This window comes from Pelodiscus sinensis, chromosome 16, assembly GCF_052426305.1.
Source record: "Pelodiscus sinensis isolate ZL-2025 chromosome 16, ASM5242630v1, whole genome shotgun sequence".
NCBI lineage: Eukaryota > Metazoa > Chordata > Testudines > Trionychidae > Pelodiscus > Pelodiscus sinensis.
In genome coordinates, this window is record NC_143067.1 from 17,720,933 (window position 1) to 17,742,133 (window position 21,201).

The window sequence follows — 21,201 nt, forward strand, 5'->3', positions numbered from 1 at the left end:
ATTAGATATTTCATTAGATACTACTAATTGTTGACATCTTTGGAATTTACTAGATGGCACCAAATAGCAGTTAATGCTTAAAAAAAATCACCAGGATGATCCTATACAAAGATTAATTCTCCTTGCGTCAAAATTAGCTGCATCATTTCAACTGGAAAAAAATGATCATGCAAGGCACTTTGAATTACTTTCCTTTTCTTCTCTTCCTGAAAGTAAAACCCAAAACAAAACTGAAAAAAAATAAGGTTAGCATTCTTGTCAGTACATCAAATAGGGGTTGAGGAAAACACATGCATTTTGCAAAGAGAGAAAGGGTCTCCAGGCTCAAGAAGCTTTGGGAACTTGTTTTCTGTTATTAGCTCAGGGCTTAGTGGCTAAGAGAGAAAAAAAATAGACAATATAAAAAGCTGGGCTCCTTTTCCTTCACAAGATGGTAGTATTGCATGGTGGTTTTCTGTAAGATATGAGACTAGCATGAGCACATTGCTTTGATAAGTTTCCTTGGTTTTGAACTGACTTAGTTACTGTAGACTGATGAATGAGATGACCAGATGGTCAGGTTTCAGTAAGTGACAGTTTATGTAAAATAGTTCCATCTATTCCAATTTTAAATCCTAGCACAACTTACCCATTATATTGAGCTTAAGCTACTATTTTAAAATGGTCAATTGTTGTTATAAATTTGTATTTTATATTAAGGCAGACCATAACTGAACTTAAAGAAAAAGACATACCAGACTTAAGAAACAAGCTACAGAATATAAATAGAGATATTCAGCGCCTAAAGAGCGATGTAGAAGAGCAGGATACTCTCTTAAATACTGTTATTCCTGAGGAGGAAAGTGCCAAAGCATGTTTACAAGACATAACACTTATGGAAAGGTACCAGGTAAGTTTACTAGACTTTTGAATGAATAACTCAACACTCTCTTAGTTATGCAGTCAGTCATTGTTCCTTGAAATTTTGGAGGATCTCAAAGCCAATATATCAAAAAAGAATTTAAAAAAAATATCAGACTTATCACAGGGTGATGATAATAATACAGTATATATTTGTATAGTGCCCTTAATTTCAGATGATCTAGAAATGCTTTACAAACAATTCACAAGCATCCCTGAATTTTGTAGAATTCCATGGTGGAAGTAGGAAAGAGATCTTTTTTTCCTATGTTCTTCGGGCCTTCAAGTGGGAACAAAAACTTTTGGAAACTATGGAATAGTGACTGAACTATCCTTGAAAGCCCTAACCTTCTGCCACTGTATTCCAATTCTTCTTGCATCTGGGTTTCATACTGTGTGCCTCTCCAAATATTGTCCCTTTGCTATAGCGCCATTTGCCCCATAATTAAGTGAAAATACTCATGCAGCACAATGTTCCTTTTTAAAAAAACAACAAAAGCTGATATTTAGTTTCTGTTGTATCAAACTATGGCATTTTATTTAAAGAAGGTGTCAAATGTTCAGTTCAAAATAAATTATGCAATTTTGGAATTAGAGTTGTACCGTCTATAGTATAAACTCAATTTCTAATACACTAATATTAGTGTCTAATATTTAACTTTTTTCCTGTTACTTTCAGACTGATTTAAGGGATGTTGAACGAAAAATTGCCCAGCAGGGCACTAAACTGCAAGGAGTAGACTTAGGTCGAACTGTTCTACAAGTAAGCCAGGAAAAACAAGAAAAAAAACACCTATGGGATACAGGTAAATCATATAAGAAATCTGGTAGTTTCCCATTCCACAGCCTTAATGCATTTTAAATATTGAAGGTAACTTTTAAAAACTTATTTTATTAAAATCTCTGTTTTAAGGAAATCATATTTCAGGCATATGCACTGCTCATTTTTCATTGGACTATTTTGTATGTTATGATTATCATCTGATTCTAAGAGAAAGATTTCAGTTTTTGTAGAGTAACAGGTTTTGGTTAATGTAAGATTGATTAAATGTGGAGTTTTTTTATTTTTATGCAGTTACTGGTAAAATTGAGTTAAATCAAAAACTTAAACAGGACCAACAGACTCAAATCCAGCAGCTAAAGAGCACAGTGAATGAACTTAAAGCAGAAAAGCTACAAATTTCCAGTAATATGCAGCGTCGACAACAACTGGAGGATCAGACTGTAGAATTATCCACTGAAGTTCAGTCTTTATACAGAGAGCTCAAAGTAAGAAAATCCAATTGTAATACTTTTATTTTTGCAGAATACTTTTATTTTTGCAGAAGTATTGTTAAATATTGAATTTAAGTGGAGTTACACAGATATTAATTTTGTTATAACATTATCAGTTATCGTGGAAACTTTTTTTTTAATTCCTACTTTTTATTTTGCCACCATATAAATTTAAGGTCCTATATTGCTTGCTTTGTCTCCATAGTAACAATTTCATTCCCATTGAAGAGAGAAACATTCTTACTTTAAAAAATTCCAATGACAGAAAGCCAATGTTCACATGGATGCATGTGTTATTTTCACAGTTTTACAAGCAATAACAGGAAATATTATCTAAGGTATTGAAAAAGTAAAGATAGATTTCTGATGGAAGTTAGGCATCTTGGGTTTTTTTTCTTTTCTTTCCAGGAAGCGAAGGATCAGCTATTTCCTTTGGAAGCAACTTTAGAAAAACTTCAGCAGGAAAAAGTAGATCTAATCAACAAAAAGAACACAAGTAACAAAGTAACACAAGAGAAGGTTAGACTACTTATCACACATTAGTGAAATGTATTTTGCTTAGGTTGGAATAGTAGAAATTCAGTCAATTAAAATGACACTTCTTAATGCAGAGGTGCAGGGCCTTTGTCATACAGAAATTTGCCTTGTTGAGGATTGTGGTGGATTTACAGAGTAGAAGATTAATGTGAAGCAAACTGTTAGATATGTGTGATTCTTTATTTAGAATTTATATTAATACCATTGCCAAGCCACCTGGCTACTTAACATTTCTGACAAGTAATTAAAATTGATAAACTGTAGTGATAAAATAAATAGTCTTGTTAGGAGAAAAAAAATTCTAACAATAAAAATAATTATGCATCTCTCTACTAGAAAATATACATTTTAATGTGTTTTGAAAAATGTGGTAATATGAGGTAAATTGGATTATACCTGGTTTTTAATAACTATGGGTACGTCTACACTACAACGCTAGTTCGAACTAACTTAGTTCGAATTACTTAATTCGAACTAAGCTAGTTCGAACTAACGCATCTAGAACTAAAAACTAGTTCGAACTAGCGTTTTGCTAGTTCGAACTAGCAAGTCCACATTGAGTGAACTCTGAACAGGGCTTAAGGATGGCCGGAAGCAGTGCCGGCAGGGCATAAAAGGAGGACTTAGAGCATGGAGATGCTGTCTCAGGCTAGCCGAGGGCTGCGCTTAAAGGGTCCCGACCCCCACCCCGGACACACAGTTCTAAGGGGTGCCCCGCTTGCAAAGAAGTTCTGGCTTGGAGTGCCCTGAGTGCCCACACTGGGCACATCACACCACTCGGCCATCAGCCCGGCTACACTTGCCGCAGGCTGCCATCTGAGAAGAGGGGGCAATTGGGTGGCTGCAGGAGAGCTTCCACCCCCAGAAGCCCACAGAGCCAGCCCAGTCCTCCCCATCAGGGGCTCGTACCCCATTCCTCCCTCACCTCCTTCCACTTACCATTCCCTAGCCCCCCTTCTTATTGATGTACAAAATAAAGATAACGTTTCTTCCAACATTGACTCTGTCTTTATTGAACAAAACTGGGGGAGACTGGGAAAAGGAGGTGGGAGAGGGGAAGAGAAAGGCTGGGAGAAGGGAGGGCAACTAAAATGATCAGGGGTTGGGAACAGGTCCCAGATGAAGAAAGGCTACAGAGACTGGGACTGTTCAGCTTATAAAAGAGGAGACGGAGGGGGGACAGGCTAGAGGTCTCTAAAAGCAGGGGTTGGGTGGAGAGGGTGCATTCAGAAAAGTTCTTCCTGAGTTCCCATAAAGAAGGACTAGAGGACACCAAAGGAAAGGAATGGGTAGCAGGCTTGAAACTAGTAAGAGAAAGTTGTTGTTCTTCAGAAAGCAAATAGTTAACCTGTGGAACTCCTTGCTGCAGGAGGCTGTGAAGGCTACAACTAGAACAGAGTTTAAAGGGACGTGAGATCAAGTCATGGAGGTTGGGTCCATGGAGTCCTATTAGCCAGAGGGTAGGAGTGGTGTCCCTGCCCAAAGTTTGTGGAAGGCTGGAGAGGGATGGCACGAGACAAATGGCTTGGTCATTGTCTTCGGTCCATCCCCTCCAGGGTCCCTAGGGTTGGCCGCTGTTGGCAGACAGGCTACTGGGCTAGATGGACCTTTGGTCTGACCCAGGACGGCCATTGTAAGCTCAGGGCTCAGGGTCGGGGGTCTCAGTGGACCACCTTGATTTTCATGCACACCTGCTCCTGGGTGGCCAGGCTGGCAGCTCTCCTGCCCTAGACGGCCACTTTCCTGTGCCTAGTGCGGAGATCGTGGATGAGGTCCACGATGTCCGCACTAGCCCAGGAAGGTGCCCGCCTCTTGCGGTCCAGGGCAAGCTCCTGGGAGCCGCCAGCCTGGTCCCGGCAAGAGGGGGTGGGCTGGGGGGCATCGGGTGGGTGGCTCTGTGCCGTGCCAGGTGCAGGGTCTGCTAGCTGGGTGTTGGCAGGCTTGCACCTGGCACGGGCACCGTAGCCAGCCCGTACCCCTTTAAGGGGTCCGGGGCCGGGAGGGGGGCATAGAGTTTCCCTGGTGTTGGCCAGAGTGGCCACCAGGGAAACCTGGGGAGGGCTAGCCTCCCACTAGTTCGAACTAAAGGGCTACACAGCCCTTAGTTCGAACTAGCTAGTTCGAACTAGGCGTTAGTCCTCGTAAAATGAGGTTTACCTAGTTCGAACTAAGCGCTCTGCTAGTTCGATTCAAATTCGAACTAGCGGAGCACTAGTGTAGCACCTATTAAAGTTAGTTCGAACTAACGTCCGTTAGTTCGAACTAACTTTGTAGTGTAGACATACCCTAAATGGTTTCACAGTTAAGTAAGCGTTGGCTGTGATGATAATCTTCACTTTGGAAATGGTATTTAAAATTTGTGCAGTTCTGTGAAAAAACACACACACACACACCCCTTTTCTTTAGACTAAAACCTGTATTTCATTTGATAATTTTCCCACAGATAAATGAGATCAAAGAGAAAGCTAAAAATATCCATGACTATGTGAAAGTAATTGAGAACTATATTCAGGGAGGAAAAGAAGATTATAAAAAGGTAATTTTATAATAAACCTAAAAAATATTCTTAAACTTTATTTTTTACTAGAAGATTTACCTGGTAAATCTCAGATCCTTGTCAGTTTTTGTTTTTTGGAAAATAATATGAAAATGTACGTACTTCATTTAAATCATTGCTCTAGGGTTGGCCTATGGATCAGGAGCTCAGAGTGAGGAATGCAGCAAACTGTGTACTTCTGCTTTGTCAGAGAGTGAGGGGAACAGCCAGCAATGTCCCCATACAAATCCCCGCCTTCTCTAAAGGGCACCTGGGTGGTTTTAGGTTCGAGTCTGGGGTAGTCCCATATGAGGGAGAAGGGCGCATCCCCATCCAGCCCCTTTCACCTGCCTAATGATTCTTTCTCTTTTCTGTATGGTTTTATGAGAAGCAATTCCATTCCAGGCACATCCTATTTTCTTGGCACGTCCAAACCCTTACCTTGTTTTAAGTTACGATAACAAGAAGCTGTATATCAAATTTGGTGATCCTATCTCTTACTGTTTAGGAGGAGTTCTTGAACAGACAAACTCAAATATATAGTAGATGAAACTAACAAAGTTTCCTTTTTCTATAGCAAAAAGAGTCTGAACTTGATGAAATAAAAACTCAACTAGCTGATTGTGAAAAACAGAAAGAAAAGATAAGTAAAGAGATGGGAACAATTAGACAAGACATTGATACTCAAAAGGTAGGTTCCTATTGGTCTTGGTTTATAATAGTGAGTATACTGAATGGTTAGGCCTTCATTATGTGACTGGGCCCAGCCAAGTAGTTCCAGCACTCATGCAGAGCTGCAATGACTCAGGAGCAGTGTTCCCTCTAAGATTTTCCATCCATAGCGGAGTAAGTATTGTCTTGTGCACCAATATTGAGGTCATGTGCGCTTGTTTGGATGTGTGCCATGGTGGCACCCAAGTTATTAACAAATATATTATAAATATCTTATAAACCTCTCCCTTTTCCCCTGTGCTGCAAGTCTCCCACTTTCCCCTACCCCCATCTGCTCCCCTGGTGCCTGCTGCTGCCCCTCACCCTTCTCTGCTGTTCTGGCTCCTGCCCTTCTCACTCCCCTCAGCCCTCCTGGGATCTGACCCCTTCCCCATCCTCTCTGACCCCTGCACTTGCCCTTTCCTCATGTGCCCACACCGCCACTAGCCCCACTCTGGTCATTTGTAGTGGCCCCTCCCCTTCCCCTCTCCTAACACCTCCTTTTGCCCACCTGCCCTGCCTCTGCCCTCTGGTGCCCCTCTACTCCCCTCCCTGTGTCTGCCCTTTTGCTTTACCCTCACAATCCCCCTGGCACCTGCACCTTCCCTTACCCTGTGCACCCTCCTGGTGCCTTCCTCTTCCCTCACTGCTCCTGCCCTCCCAACACCTGCCCTTCTTGCCCTCTTCCTCCGTGGTGCCCACCCCCTCAGCACCCTCTTCCCCAATTCTCATTCCCCTCTCTGTCCTTCATCCTCTGCCTTCCTCATCCCCATCCCTTTTTTCAGCCCCTCTTCTCCTGGTATCCTCTCCTCCCCTCTCCTCTTCTTTCCTCTTCCCCCATTGTCCCTCCTCACAACACCCTGTCCCCTCCCTTCTCCCATCCCCACTGACAACTTCCCTCTCCCCTCTCCACTCCTTGTGCCATTTCCTCTCATTGTCTCCTCTTGGACCCCTAGCATTTGTCTCTCCTCCACCCTATCAGTTGGTGCCTTCCCCTTTCTTCTCTGCCCGGACTCCCTCCTCTTCCCTCAGCACAAGCCCCTTCCTCTCCTCACCCCCACCTTCCCCTTAGTTCTCCGCCTGCTCCTTCCACCTTTCTGACACCTGCACCCCTCAACCACTTGGTGCTGGAGAAGGGTAGCATGGTGAGCGGCTTCCCTGTATCCTGGGACTGGAACTGGGGTCATGATGCTATTTTTAATACCCTGGCCCTGGACCAGGAGTAGCTGCATTGTGTCCCGGCTTCAGTCCCAGCACACAGGGCAGCCGCCTGCCACACAGTACCGCCCCAGGAGCAGGTTGGGCTGGGGCTGCATGGTAGCTTCTGGGGCTGGGACTGTGGTACTAAAAATAGCACCACAGCCTCGACTCCAGGCCCGGTACATGGGGTGCGGCCATGTGATGGACAGCTGCCCCGTGTGTCGGGACTGGAGCTGGGATTGCAGTGTAGCTACTCAGGTCAAGCAGCCGCCTTGTGGCCCACCCTGCCACAGCTGCAGTCCTAGGGAAGGTGGCTGCCCAGCTGCTCCTAGGGCAGGGCAGCTGCCCATCCCGCCACCCTGCTCCAGTTGAGCAGCCACTGCGTAGGTCTGAAAGGAGATGGGCAGAACTCAAATTGTTGGCATACGCTCAAGTAGGCATGCACCTTAAAGGGAACTTAGCTCAGAAGTGATCCACACAGGCACAAGAGTATTTCCACATAGATCAATTTAAGAACATAAGAACAAGGCCAGGTAGGCAGGCAGAACTTCAGAGTCTCAATGCGTGGATGAGACGATGGTGTAGGGAGGAGGGGTTTAGATTTATTGGGAACTGGGGACACTTTTGGGAGAGGGGGAGCCTATACAGGAAGGATGGGCTCCACCTAAACCAAAGTGGATCCAGACTGCTGGCACTAAACATTAAAAAGGTCATAGAGCAGTTTTTAAACTAAGAGAGGGGGGAAAGCTGATTGGTGCGGAGGAGTACGTGGCTCAGATGGAGACTTCTCTTGGAGAGTCCATTGATGGAGATTCTCTAGGTTTTAGTCAGAAAGGGTATGTCTACACTACCATCCTAGTTCGAACTAGGGTGGTTAATGTAGTCAATCGAAGTCGCAAATGAAGCCCGGGATTTAAATATTCCGGGCTTCATTTGCATCTTGCCGGGCACCGCCATTTTTAAATCCCCGGTAGTTCGGACACCATGCCCGCGGCTACACGAATTAGGCTTTCTAATTCGAACTACCATTACTCCTCGTGTAGCCTAATTCGAACTACCTACTCCGTGTCGTGTGTAGCCGCGGGCATGGAGTCCAAACTACTGGGGATTTAAAAATGGCGGCGCCCGGCAAGATGCAAATGACTGCTTCTTGGAGCAGCTGGTACAGGAACCCACAAGGGGAGAGGCAATTCTCGATTTAGTCCTGAGTGGAGGGCAGGATCTGATCCAGGAGGTAACTATTACAGGACTGCTTGGGAATAGTGACCATATTATAATAACATTTAATATTCCTGTGGTGAGAAGAACACCTCAGCAGTCCAACACTCTGGCATTTAATTTCAAAAAGGGGATTTATGCAAAAATGAGGAGGTTAGTTAAACAGAAATTAAAAGATACAGTGACTAGAGTAAAATCCTTGCAAACTGCATGGAAACTTTTTAAAGACACCGTAATAGAGGCCCAACTTAAATATATACCCCAAATTAAAAAACATATTAAGAGACCAAAAAAAGAGCCACCGTGGCTTAAAAACCATTTAAAAGAAGCAGTGAGAGATAAAAAGGCATCTTTTAAAAAGTGGAAGTCCAATCCTAGTGAGGTAAATAGAAAGGAACATAAATACTACTAAATTAAGTGTATAAATGTAATAAGAAAAGCCAAAAAAGATTTTGAGGAACAGCTAGCCAAAAACTCAAAAAGTAAAAGCAAAATGTTTAAGTACATTAGAAGCAGGAAGCTTGCTTAAAAACCAGTGGGGCCCCTGGATGATCGGGATACAAAAGGAGAAATCAAGGACAATAAAGCCATTGCGGAGAGACTGAATGATTTCTTTTCTTCAGTCTTCAGTGCTGAGGATGTTAGGGAGATTCCCAAACCTGCACGGTCCTTTGTGGGTGATGAATGTGAGGAACTGTCCTGGATTGAAGTGTCAGTAGAGAAGGTTTTGGAACAAATTGAAAAACTTAATAGTAACAAATCACCGGGACCAGATGGCATTCACCCCAGGGTTCTGAAAGAACTCAAATGTGAATTTGTAGAACTATTAACTGTGGTTTCTAGCCTATCCTTTAAATCAGCTTCTGTACCCAAGGACTGGAAGACACCTAATATAATGCCAATATTTAAAAAGGGCTCTAGAGGCAACCCTGGCAAGTACAGACCGGTAAGTCTAATGTCAGTACTGGGCAAATTAGTTGAAACAATGGTAAAGAATAAAATTGTCAGACACATAAAAGAACATAATTTGTTGGGCAAAAGTCAACATGGTTTCTGTAAAGGGAAATCATCTCTTTCTAATCTATTAGAGTTCTTTGAAGGGTTTAACAAACATGTGGACAAGGGGGATCCAGTAGATATAGTATACTTAGATTTCCAGAAAGCCTTTGACAAGGTCCCTCACCAAAGGCTCTTGTATAAATTAGGTTGTCATGGGATGAGAGGGAAGATCCTTTCATGGATTGAGAACTGGTTAAAAGACAGGAAACAAAGGGTAGGAATAAATGGTACATTTTCAAAATGGAGAGGTGTAACTAGTGGTATTCCCCAAGGATCAGTCCTAGGACCAATCCTATTCAACTTATTCATAAACGATCTAGAGAAAGGGGTAAGCAGTGAGGTAGCAAAGTTTGCGGACAATACTAAACTGTTCAAGATAGTCAAGACCAAAGCAGACTGTGAAGAACTTCAAAAAAATCTCACCAAACTGAGTGATTGGGCAACAAAATGGTAAATGAAATGTAATGTGGATAAGTGTAAAGTAATGCACATTGGAAAAAATAACCCCAGCTACACATACAATATGATGGGGGGCTAATTTAGCTACAACTAATCAGGAAAGAGATCTTGGAGTTTTTATGGATAGTTCTCAGAAAATGTCCATGCAGTGTGCAAAAAAGCAAATAGGATGCTAGGAATTATTTAAAAAGGGATAGACAATAAGACGAAGAATATCTTACCGCCCCTATATAAAACTGTAGTATGCCCATATCTTGAATACTGCATACAGATGTGGTCTCCTCACCTGAAAAAAGATATTTTGGCATTAGAAAAGAGCAACTAAAATTATTAGGGGTTTGGAACGGGTCCCATATGAGGAGAGGCTAAAGAGACTGGGACTTTTCCATTTAGAAGAGAGGAGACTGAGGGGGGATATGATAGAGGTGTATAAAATCATGAGTGGTGTGGAGAGGGTGAATAAAGAAAAGTTATTTACTTGTTCCCATAATATAAGAACTAGAGGATACCAAATGACATTAATGGGTAGCAGATTTAAAACTAATAAAAGAAAGTTCTTCTTCACACAGCATACAGTCAACCTGTGGAACTCCTTGCCAGAGGGGGCTGTGAAGGCTAGGACTATAACAGAGTTTAAAAAAGAGCTAGATAAATTCATGGAGGTTAGGTCAATTAAAGGCTATTAGCCAAGGGGTAAAAAATGGTGTTCCTAGCCTCTGTTTGTCAAAGGCTGGAGAAGGATGGCAGGAGACAAATTGCTTCATCATTGTCTTTGGTCCACCCCCTCCGGGGCACCTGGCACTGGCCACTGTCAGCAGACAGGATACTGGGCTAGATGGACTTTTGGTCTGACCCGGTATGGCCGTTCTTATGCTCTTGTATATATGTATTTGTATATCAAAAGAAAGGAGTTCCCATTCGAGTGTAGGACCAGTGTTAACGAGGCCAATTCAGTCAAGATGAATGTGGCTCACTAATCACTCCAAATCTTATTCAGTCCTCATTTGATTGTGTTACATTTGCAAATGAACTGCAGCTCTATTGTTTCTCTTTGTAGTCTGATTTTGAAGGTTTATGTTTTGTTTTTTGTAGAAGAATGGCTTACTTTAACCTCCCTGGACACTCAGTAATGGATTTAAAGTGCTTGCCTACTGGTTTATGTATATTAACTTTCTTGATGTCTGATTTGTGTCTATTTAATCCTTTGGCACAGAGACTGTTCATTTTGGCCAATATTCATGGCAGAGGGGCATTGCTGATATATGATGACATATATCATGGTAGTAGATGTGCAGATGGATGAGCCCCTGATGGTGTGGCTTATGTGGTTGGATTCTGTGATGGTGTCGCTTGTATAGATATGTGGACAGAGTCAGCAATGGGATTTGCCAGAGGGATAGGTTCCTGTGATAGTGTTTCTGTCGTGTGGAGTGTGTTTGATTATGAGTATTTGCTTCAGGTTGGGGCTCTGTCTGTAGGCAAGGACTAGCCTATCTCCCAAGGTCTGTGAGAGTGAGGGGTCATTTTCCAGAATAGGTTGTAGGATGCGCTGGAGGGGTTTTAGCTGGGGGCTATAGGTTATAACCAGCAGTGGTCTGTTATTTTCCTTGTTGGCCTGTCCTGTAGTAGCTGACTTCTAGGTACTTTTCTGGCTCTTTCAATCTGTTTCTTTGCTTCCCCAGGTCGGTATTTTAGTTTTAAGAATTTTTTATAAAGATCTCGTAGGTGTTTGTTTCTGTCTAAGGGATTGGAACAGAGAGGGTTGTATCTTAGGATTTGGCTGTAGATAATGAATTGTGCGATGTATCGTGGATGGAAGCTAAAGACATGTAGGTAAGAATAGTGGTCAGTAGATTTCCAGTTTAGGGTGGTGTTTTTGTGACCATCTTTTATTTGTACTGTGACGTCCAGGAAGTGGATCTCCTATGTGGATTATTCCAGGCTGAGGTTGATAGTGGGGTGGAATTTTGGGTTTAAAGCCACCTAAGAATGAGGGCCCTTTAAGGAAATACAGAAATCAAGATATCAGAAGCCACTAGTCATTCTTGAACATGTTCATCAGCTTGTACTTGTGTTTTTTTTAATATTTGAAATACTTTGGTGATGTATTTATCAAATACTGTTTACATTCTCAAACATTAGATTGGATTTATCCCATTTTCCCCATCATATTATCTGTTTTATCAGAATAAAATATTACTGACACACCTAATTTTTGATTGGAAAGCAAAAATACAATTGGCATGTCTGATATTCTGTTATTAATTAATAATAATAATAATAATTGTAATAGACATTTTGAGGCATACATGGTTCATGGAAAATTTCTTCTAATATGATTTATCTCTCCAGAGCCATTGAATGGAGAAAATATTTCAAAGTAATCTAAGCTTTCATTTAGCTATTGAAAGTTATGGATTTTTGTAAAATCATATGGAATTCAAAAACGCATCTATCTGTTGGACCATTTGACTTTATTTGAATTTAGATTCAAGAAAGATGGCTAGAGGATAACCTTACATTAAGAAAAAGAAATGAAGAGCTAAAAGAAGTTGAAGAAGAACGAAAACAATATATGAAGGAGATGGGGGAAATGAAAGTTCCACAACTAAAAAAGTAGGGTGGTTATTATTATTATTATTATTTTTTGATTTCTTAAATGTTGAGCAGGAGTCTTCAAAAAATTTAACCGCATCTTAACAAAGAGATTGTTTCATGAACCACTTTACTGTCCGCTCACACAATCTACTTCCCCTCCACTATGTCATGTACAGCATAAACTAATTGTTTAAATTGAAAAGTGATGCTAATTAAAAGAACATTAAATATTTTTCTGTATATTTGTGTCATTTAGCACTTGGAAGTAAGAAGGAGGCAAGCAAGTTTTTTGGATTTTGGCCAGCAAATGTTCCAGAAAGTGTAGCTTTGAGGACTGCTGATTTACATAATCTCCAAAGGTCTAAAGTTACATGTACGCATAAATCCATTTGATGTTGGTGGGACTCCTCATGCAAGTAGTCAGTCATTCATGCATGTTTGCAGGATCAGTCCCCAATTTAATTATACAGGCAGTCCCCGAGTTACGAACGGGGCTTTTCTCGCCCTGGAGGACGGGAGCGGCGGGACGCCCACATGCGCCGCGGTCCGCCGCCCCCGTCCTCCGGGGCGAGAAAAGCTGCTCCCCGTCTCCCTGCTCTGCAGGGAGACGGGGAGCCAAAGACTTGGAGCACGCCCGCAGCGGGACAGCCCGGGTGCGCTTGAGCTGTCCCCCTGCGGGCGTGCTCCGTGGCTTTGCTCCCCGTCTCCCGACCAGCAGACCAGGAAGATGGGGAGCAAAGCCTCGGAGCACGCCCGCAGTGGGACAGCCGCGGCGCACCTGGGCTGTCCCGCTGCGGGCGTGCTTCAAGGCTTTGCTCCCCGTCTCCCTGGTCTGCTGGCGGGGGGGGTGCAGCTAGTGCCTCCCCCCCAGCAGACCAGGCTATTCTTGCCTACCCCTGGGGTAGAGCAGCTGGGGGCTGCCGGGTTGGTCCCGCAGCGCCGCTCCGGACCAACCCGGCAGCACCCCAGCTGCTCTGCCCCAGGCGTCCTGATTCAGCCGCTGCTGGTCAGTTTCAGCAGCGGCTGAATCAGGACGCCTGGGGCAGAGCAGCTGGGGTGCTGCTGGGTTGCTCCAGTAGCGCCGAGGAGCCGCGCTACTGGAGCAACCCAGCAGCACCCCAGCTGCTCTGCCCCAGGCGTCCCCAAGTCAGCCGCTGCTGAAACTGACCAGCGGCTGACTATAGGAAGCCCGAGGCAGAGTTGCTCTGCCCCAGGCTTCCTGGAATCAGCCGCTGATCAGTTTCAGCATCAGCTGACTTGGGGACGCCTCCAGATTCTCCTGAAGTAGCAGACAGAAGGGGACCCCTGGGAGAGCTCAGAGGTCTGACTTCCCCTGGTCCAGCAAACGCCCTTTTTCAAGGCTGCTTAGGTCCCAAGGGTGCTGGACCAGGGAGATCAAACCTGTAGTCACAAAGTATATACAGGCAGTCCCCAGGTTATGTACAAGATAGGGACTGTAGGTTTGTTCTTAAGTTGAATCTGTATGTAAGTCAGAACTGGCGTCCAGATTCAGCCACGGTTGAAACTGATCACTTTCAGCAGCAGCTGACGCCAGTTCCGACTTACAAACAGATTCAACTTAAGAACAAACCTACAGTCCCTATCTTGTACATAACCTGGGGACTGCCTGTATATACTTTGTGACTACAGGTTTGATCTCCCTGGTCCAGCACCCTTGGGACCTAAGCAGCCTTGAAAAAGGGCGTTTGCTGGACCAGGGGAAGTCAGACCTCTGAGCTCTCCCAGGGGTCCCCTTCTGTCTGCTACTTCAGGAGAATCTGGAGGCTTCACCTCCTCTGGCCCATCTGCCTGGCTCTGATGCCCCCAGCCTGCTCCCAGGGCTCTGCTGCCTGACCCAATGGCTCTCTGCCACCAGCCCTGTGCGGGGTGGCAGCTGCTCCTGGCCACCCAGTTCCGCACTTGGCAGCGGCTATTCCCAGGGCTCCCTATCCCGGCTGCATGTGGCGTGGCAGCTGTCCCAGGACCCTCTGCCTCCAAGTCACCAACCTTGTGGGCTGCCACCCACGAGACTGGCTCCACTCCCTGCCACACTCAATCTCTGCTGTTTGGACTCTCTGGTCTAGCAACATTTGTGGTCCTACCAGATCACGGATGTTGCCAGAACACAGAGTCCTCGATGAGAGAGGTTCAACTTGTACTAGCAACCAATATTGCAAGCATCATTTCAGATAGAAAATAAAATGAAAGTGGTAATATTGTTATTTTATAATTCTATCCCATGTCTATGACAGGTAAATATCTTATGAGCAGTAAATCGTTTCTGATTGTTTTTTAATATGAAATTTAAAATGCTATGCAGTTTTTAAAAATGTAGCTGTATCTTTGCTGTCTTCGTTGTTGCTGTTCACACTGAATTTTTTCAATTACTTTTCCATAATAAATCCAAACAATGTGTGGGGAATTAATTATTTTCTCCAGACAAGTATATTTTCATGTTTCTTTGTCATGCTTAGTCCTGCTTTTGCATTAAAGCCAATGGCAGATCTTCCATTGATTTCAGCAGTTTTCATATTAATCCCTTGAACTGTAAATTCTTTGGGGCAGTAGCTATCTTTTATATTTGTACAGTGCCAAATACAGTATTGGCATTTAACAGATTATCAAAATAGTCCTGTTACTGAGCAGAAACATGAATAATTAGATCCATAATATATGGCTAGTTATTTGTTATATCTCTAGTATTCCAGCCTCCAACACTGCTAATTTGTTTTCCCTAATTAAAACTTTTAGGTTTACAGAATAACCTTAAATCCATTATTAATCAGAAGTATTTTCTCACTTTTTGCCATAGTGAAAATATTTCTTTAATACATCTCCAACTTTCAGACCAATAAATATACTTTAGGCCCAATGGATTAATTTTTAATACTTAAGTTTGGACACAAAATGTTACTTTCATGAACAAATAGCAAAATATATCCGTTTTTTAAAGACTTGTTTGTATGTAAAGCCGAGAATTGAAAACACTTTATGTACTTTGATTCCACTGTTTCCTGACAGTGAACAACAATGTCTGGAGAAGAAAATAGAGGATTTAAAAAAAAATCACAGTTTGGCATTAGGTCGGCAGCGTGGATTTGAAGAAGAGATCATTCGATTTAAAAAAGAGCTTCAAGAATCTCAATTCAAAGATGCTGAGGAAAAGTACAAAGAAATGATGATTGTAATGAGAACAACAGAGCTAGTAAACAGGGACCTTGACATATACTACAAGGCACTTGATAAGTGAGTATTGTAATATGATTATGCTCACCAAACATTTGGAGACTTTTAAACTTAGTAACATCACACGCCTCTCTTTAGGTTAGCCTGAAATTAAAATAATTTTTGAAATTTAATATCTTGTAATGCAAATGTATCACATGTAGTTACAGGAAAAAGTCTGATCAATATTCTTTTCTCCTGAAATAGTAATTTTAGAAAGACATTGTCATGGTTGATTAGGTCAAAATTAGTTACGTTTTGATAAAGCAAATTTTTTAAAATGAAAATAAATTATTCATAGCTTAGTCCAGCACTTAGAAACACCAATGAATAACAAGTCATTGGGTGAACATAACAGGAAAGAGAAGAGTTTTGGTATGGAAACAACTTTTAATTTCAAACTTTCTACGATAAATTTAAATAGTAAATAAAACAATTCTTAAAAATTCTTGGCAAATTCCATGATTATTTCCCTGTTATTAAAATCAGTTATTTAAATTTAAAGTTCTTACAAAAATGTGGGGTATTTCTTTCTATAATATTTGTCTTGAAAACTTCCAACCAGAAAGGATTCAAAATAGTAAGGAAACATAGGGCTTCCATGCAGATTTCCCTGTTCTCCTATGGATCCTTTCACACACAAAGGAATTTTTAGGAAACTGTATAAGGAGAGGCACACACAGTTTTCATTTTCTTGTAACTCTCTCTGATCATTGGCACACCTCCCACTGTTTTTTTGAGTGGCTGGGGGCACAGAGACATAGTAAACTCTAGACTTGGGCTTTGTCTACACTTCTAAATTTAAAGTGAAAGTGTAGCCATGACACCAGTGATGCAATAAAGTTCTCCCAGCGCTCTACATAAACCACCTCTGCAAGGGGAGTAGTTAACAGAGCTGGCAGACCATTTACACTAGTGCTGTACAGTGCTGTAACTTCTGCGCTCAGGGGGAGGGTGTTTTTTCACACCCCTGAGCTAGAAAGCTGCAGCACAGTAATGTGGCAGTGTATATTTAGCTAGTCAAGATACACAAGGTATAACTGTGTGGCAGCATGTTGGGTACCCCCTGATCCTGCACCCCATCTGCAGCAAGATGAGACTCTGCCAGCCAGTAGAATAGAGAGGGTTTATTGCTTCTCCAGGATACAGCACAGCATAGGCGTGATGTGGACATAAGGAATCGGGCTGGCAGCCCTAGACCCCTTCACATAGGGGTCCACTGGCAACCTTGACCTCCAGTACTCAGCTTACTCTCTTTTCTTCATATTTTCCCAGCCAAAAACTGCCCAGCTCCCAGACCCTGCCCCCCAGCCAGGTGGCCGTCTCCACCTCCCTTCCTTTGTCTCTCCCCGTGGGAAGAGCCTTGTTATCTGCTCAGGCTGAGACTAGATGTCTGGGCCAATACACATGTGCGTGAGTCAGTGGGAATCACACATCACAGCATAGGGGAACCCCGGTTACAGAGCAGACAGCACCCCCACTACGTCACACTCTGTATTATGGATAATCATGGATTTCTTTCCGCAGTTTTTCGTTCAGATAGCCTCTAAAAAAAAAAGTCCAGAACAACAGTTATGAGCAACATGGAATCTGTTTCAGTATTTGTATGCCAAAACTGTTTTTTCTTTTCTATATATAAAGTATTTCTACTACTATCATTTCCACAGTACCTTAGCACCGTCTAGTCATGCACTGAGCAATATAAGTGGTTTTCTCTCTCTCACTCTCAGTGGATATGTTTGTTCAGTATAGTGTTTTGATTGGGTGGAGATTAAGGATTTTATAAATGTACATGCTGTGTTTTTTTGTTAGAGAATAAAAGATTGAACAAGTGCTCCATAAAGTACAAGTTGGACCTCCATGGTCTAGCACCCTCAGGGCCTGAGTGGTCCTGAAGGAAGGAGTTTTCCAGACCAGGGGAGGTCAGGCCTCAGGCTCTCCCAAGACTCCCCTCTTGGACCAGGGGAGGGTAGATTACATGTGCTTATGATAGCTCATACTGCTGAAGAGATATGACGAAGCATTCTATACAAATGGGAGTTTCCTAAGGGCTGATGACTTTATGCCCAGGCTTAATGTTAAATGAATGGTAAAAGTAAAGCAAGTTGTTGGGGACAGTTTTCCTTCCATAATTTTTATTAAAAGCAATAAACTAGTTTTCCTTTCCATTGGGCTTACAGTTTTTCACAACCCAGGTATTCTATATGTTTATTTTACAATGGAATTTAAACTAAAACCAGTATTCTTTAATGTCTTTTGTATTTTACGAAGATTTAGAGACACAGACCACTGTTTGGGGCAGATGGTATGCTATTTAGCATATTATAGTTAATTATCACAATTATAATAGTTTTTATTGGTATACTGCAGACATATAAATGTTAGTCTTCCATAGATTGTGATGAACAAAAATTAAAGTTTAACTTTATTACAATTTCATTCCGTACTTTTTACTTCCGTTCATTGTTTTTGTGCTGTTCATTGTTCAAAGCTTGATTTTTAGTTAGAGTATATTTTCTCTACATACTGATCTTTTTTCAGAATACTAAATGAGTAAAACAGAAGTAATTTTATTACTAAAACCATTAATTTCAGTTAAAAATATGTTAATATTCCACTGTAAGATACTCAAATTCAGTAAACGGTGAGTGTTGAAATTGTGTGTGAACAATTCTTAATCTTACAACCTAAATGGACGTGCTCTCCAGGAATTCCCCTGCAGTTTTCCCTTTTTTAGTGCAGAACTCACAACGTATAGATTCTATTGTGTGTCTGTTTAAGGCAATACAGGAAATCCAGTCACGTAATTTCAAGAAAAAACAGATAAGCATCACTTATTGGTAATCTGCAATAATCAGTGAGAAGAAATGTTGCCTCTAATGGTCAGATTTTGAAATCTCTACATGTAGGCTGGAAAAACAAGCATTTTGCATGCCCTTTTGTGCTCTCAGGGTTTCACTGTAAGATTCATTCTTCATAAAGTTTTATTGTTTTGACATTTTAATATTGGTAATAAATATTGATAAGAACTTAGGAATTTGTTACTCGAGAATGTTTTGAACTATTTTTTCCTTCATTTATGTTTAGTAATTCGTATAAATGGTATTGGGAATTTTGTGTATCCCAAAAGAGATAAAAACTGTTCCTGTAAATAAGCAGGTGGGAAAATATTTGTTTTTAAATAATACACTTTATTACTCCAGTTTAAAAAAAGAAAAAAGAAACATTCATGTAAATGACGTGAGCCAGCACTCTCGTTCTATTTCCATGTTCTTATCTGATATTATAGCAAAGCATCAGGTTAAGCGTTGCTTTCTATTTAAAGGTCAACTCAGAAATGCATTTTTCCCTTGGTGCTACTTCTTGCAGGGTTTTGGCTCACTGCCAAAAAATGATTCAACTTTAAAAAACCTACACTTTATATTAGATGGAGGATTATAATAAGAACTTCACTGATTATATATTTTATACAAGACATGAGAAGTCATTCTTCTGCTCTACTCTGCGCTGATTAGGTCTCAATTGGAGTATTGTGTCCAGTTCTGGGCACCACATTTCAAGAAACATGTAGAGGAACTGGAGAAGGTCCAGTGAAGAACAATAAGAATGATTAAAGGTCTAGAGAACATGACCTATGAAGGAAGACTGAAAGAATTGGGCTTGTTTAGTTTGGGAAGGAGAAGACTGAGAGGGGACATGATAGCGATTTTCAAGTATCTAAAAGGGTGTCACAAGGAGGAGGGAGAAAAATTGTTCTCCTTGGCCTCTGAGGATAGGACAAGAAGCAATGGCTTTAAACTGCAGCAAGGGAGGTTGAGGTTGGACATTAGGAAAAATTCCTAAGTGTCAGCGTAGTTAAACACTGGAATAAGTTGCCTAGAGAGGTTGTGGAATCTCCATCTCTGGAGATATTTAAGAGCATATTGGTTAGGCATCTATCAGGCATGGTCTAGATCAGGGTGGGCAATAATTTTTGCCCAGGGGCTACTTCAAAAAATTTTGAAGTAGCCCCAGGTCACCCTGGAAGGGGTGGAGCCTAAATGGGAAGGGGCCGGGCTACTCCACCCCCAGACTATAATTGGTCTGGAGGTGGGGGAACCCCTTGCCCCCCCTTCCCACTAGGCACCCGTGCCCTGGAAGAGGCTTGGCACGCTCCCCCACCCCAGGCCAATCAGTTCCTGGGGGCGGGGGAGTGCGGAAAGCTTCCCCCCTGCCCTGCGAGCAGCACACGGCGCTTTGAAGTGCCGCGGGCTCCTCACAGGGCTGGGGCAGGGCGAAGGAATCTTGATGCAGCTCCCCCACCCCCAGGCCCTGATTGGCCTGAGGGTGGGGGAGCAGCAGGGCCTCTGCAGGCCAGCTCCACCTGCTTCGGGGGGGGGGGGGGCTGGGTCCAGCCCGCGGAGGCCCTTTTGCCCACCCCTGGTCTGTATGGTACTGGGTCCTGCTGTGAGGGCAGAGGACTGGTCTCAACCTCTCGAGGTACCTTCCAGTTCTAGTGTTCTATGATTCTATGTCTGTTTTATTACAGTAGGACAAGGTGGGTGGAATTTATTACTAGAATTAAGCATTTCCAAATGATTGAAACAATATTCTTGGTAGAGGCAGAAGGAAAGAGTCTGCTGTACTCTGTAATAAAAAAAATACTCTGTCTCCTCCTCAGTGCCTGCTGCCTCCAAAGCCTAACATGTTAGTGATTTGACTTCTTGACTACAGCATGAGTGTCTGAGTTGATTTTTCAAGCATATGCTTCCTTCAAAGTATTAACGGGGCAAAAATGTTCCTTTTTTTTTCTAGCTAAAACAAAGAAAAAGAGCACAACTTTCTATATATGTATCAACTAAAGATCCAAGTTTATTTTTTATCCTTTATGACTATTAATACAAAAAGTCATCCCACCATTAGAATTATGCTCACAACTCGATGTTCCGTTCCACCTGAGAAACTCCTAACAACAATAATAATAAAAAGGAAATTCATAATATCTAGGAAAAAGAAAAAACTCACCCAGTTACATCAAGCAGCGGTTTTTGCCTTAAAAAGGGGAGCATGCTAAAGATTACTTTACATTTACTAGTGACTTTGCTTTTGCTATCATCTGGGCTAAGAGTCAGGAGTGGTGAACTATCACATGCAGTTCTAGAGTTGCTTGCTCATTTCAATGTAGTCGTTGCTTACAAGTTTGCCTAGTGACTGATCCATAATTTTAAACTCTATAGTGTATACTGAATGTACCCCAAACTTCAAATGCTCTTTAGTTGTGATATATGATGTGCATTAGTCTCTTGCGAGATCTTGTTCGCTTGTAAAAAGATTTTATTTTGTTTGATTTGTATTTTTAAAAATGAAGGCATATTTGTACTTTTAAATTTTATAAAAATGGACATTTTTAGTGAAGGAAGACAAAATTATTACAAAGTTAACTTGTAAGACTGACTGATAAGTCCCTAAATGAGACTTGAAATGCCATTCTTTTGACACATGGT

The 21,201-nt window shown here is 42.1% G+C and overlaps 1 protein-coding gene across 2 annotated transcripts in view; it reads left to right on the forward strand.

The window, feature by feature from the left end:
* RAD50 (RAD50 double strand break repair protein) overlaps nt 1-21,201 on the forward strand; it is a 62,852-nt gene that overhangs the window by 35,583 nt on the left and 6,068 nt on the right. For both annotated transcript variants that reach the window (XM_075900349.2, XM_006128515.5), the window contains exons 15-22: nt 700-889; nt 1,580-1,706; nt 1,976-2,169; nt 2,584-2,694; nt 5,156-5,248; nt 5,826-5,939; nt 12,384-12,511; nt 15,515-15,739. In XM_075900349.2, coding sequence (XP_075756464.2) covers nt 700-889; nt 1,580-1,706; nt 1,976-2,169; nt 2,584-2,694; nt 5,156-5,248; nt 5,826-5,939; nt 12,384-12,511; nt 15,515-15,739 — 1,182 coding nt within the window. The remainder of the gene's footprint in view (nt 1-699; nt 890-1,579; nt 1,707-1,975; nt 2,170-2,583; nt 2,695-5,155; nt 5,249-5,825; nt 5,940-12,383; nt 12,512-15,514; nt 15,740-21,201) is intronic.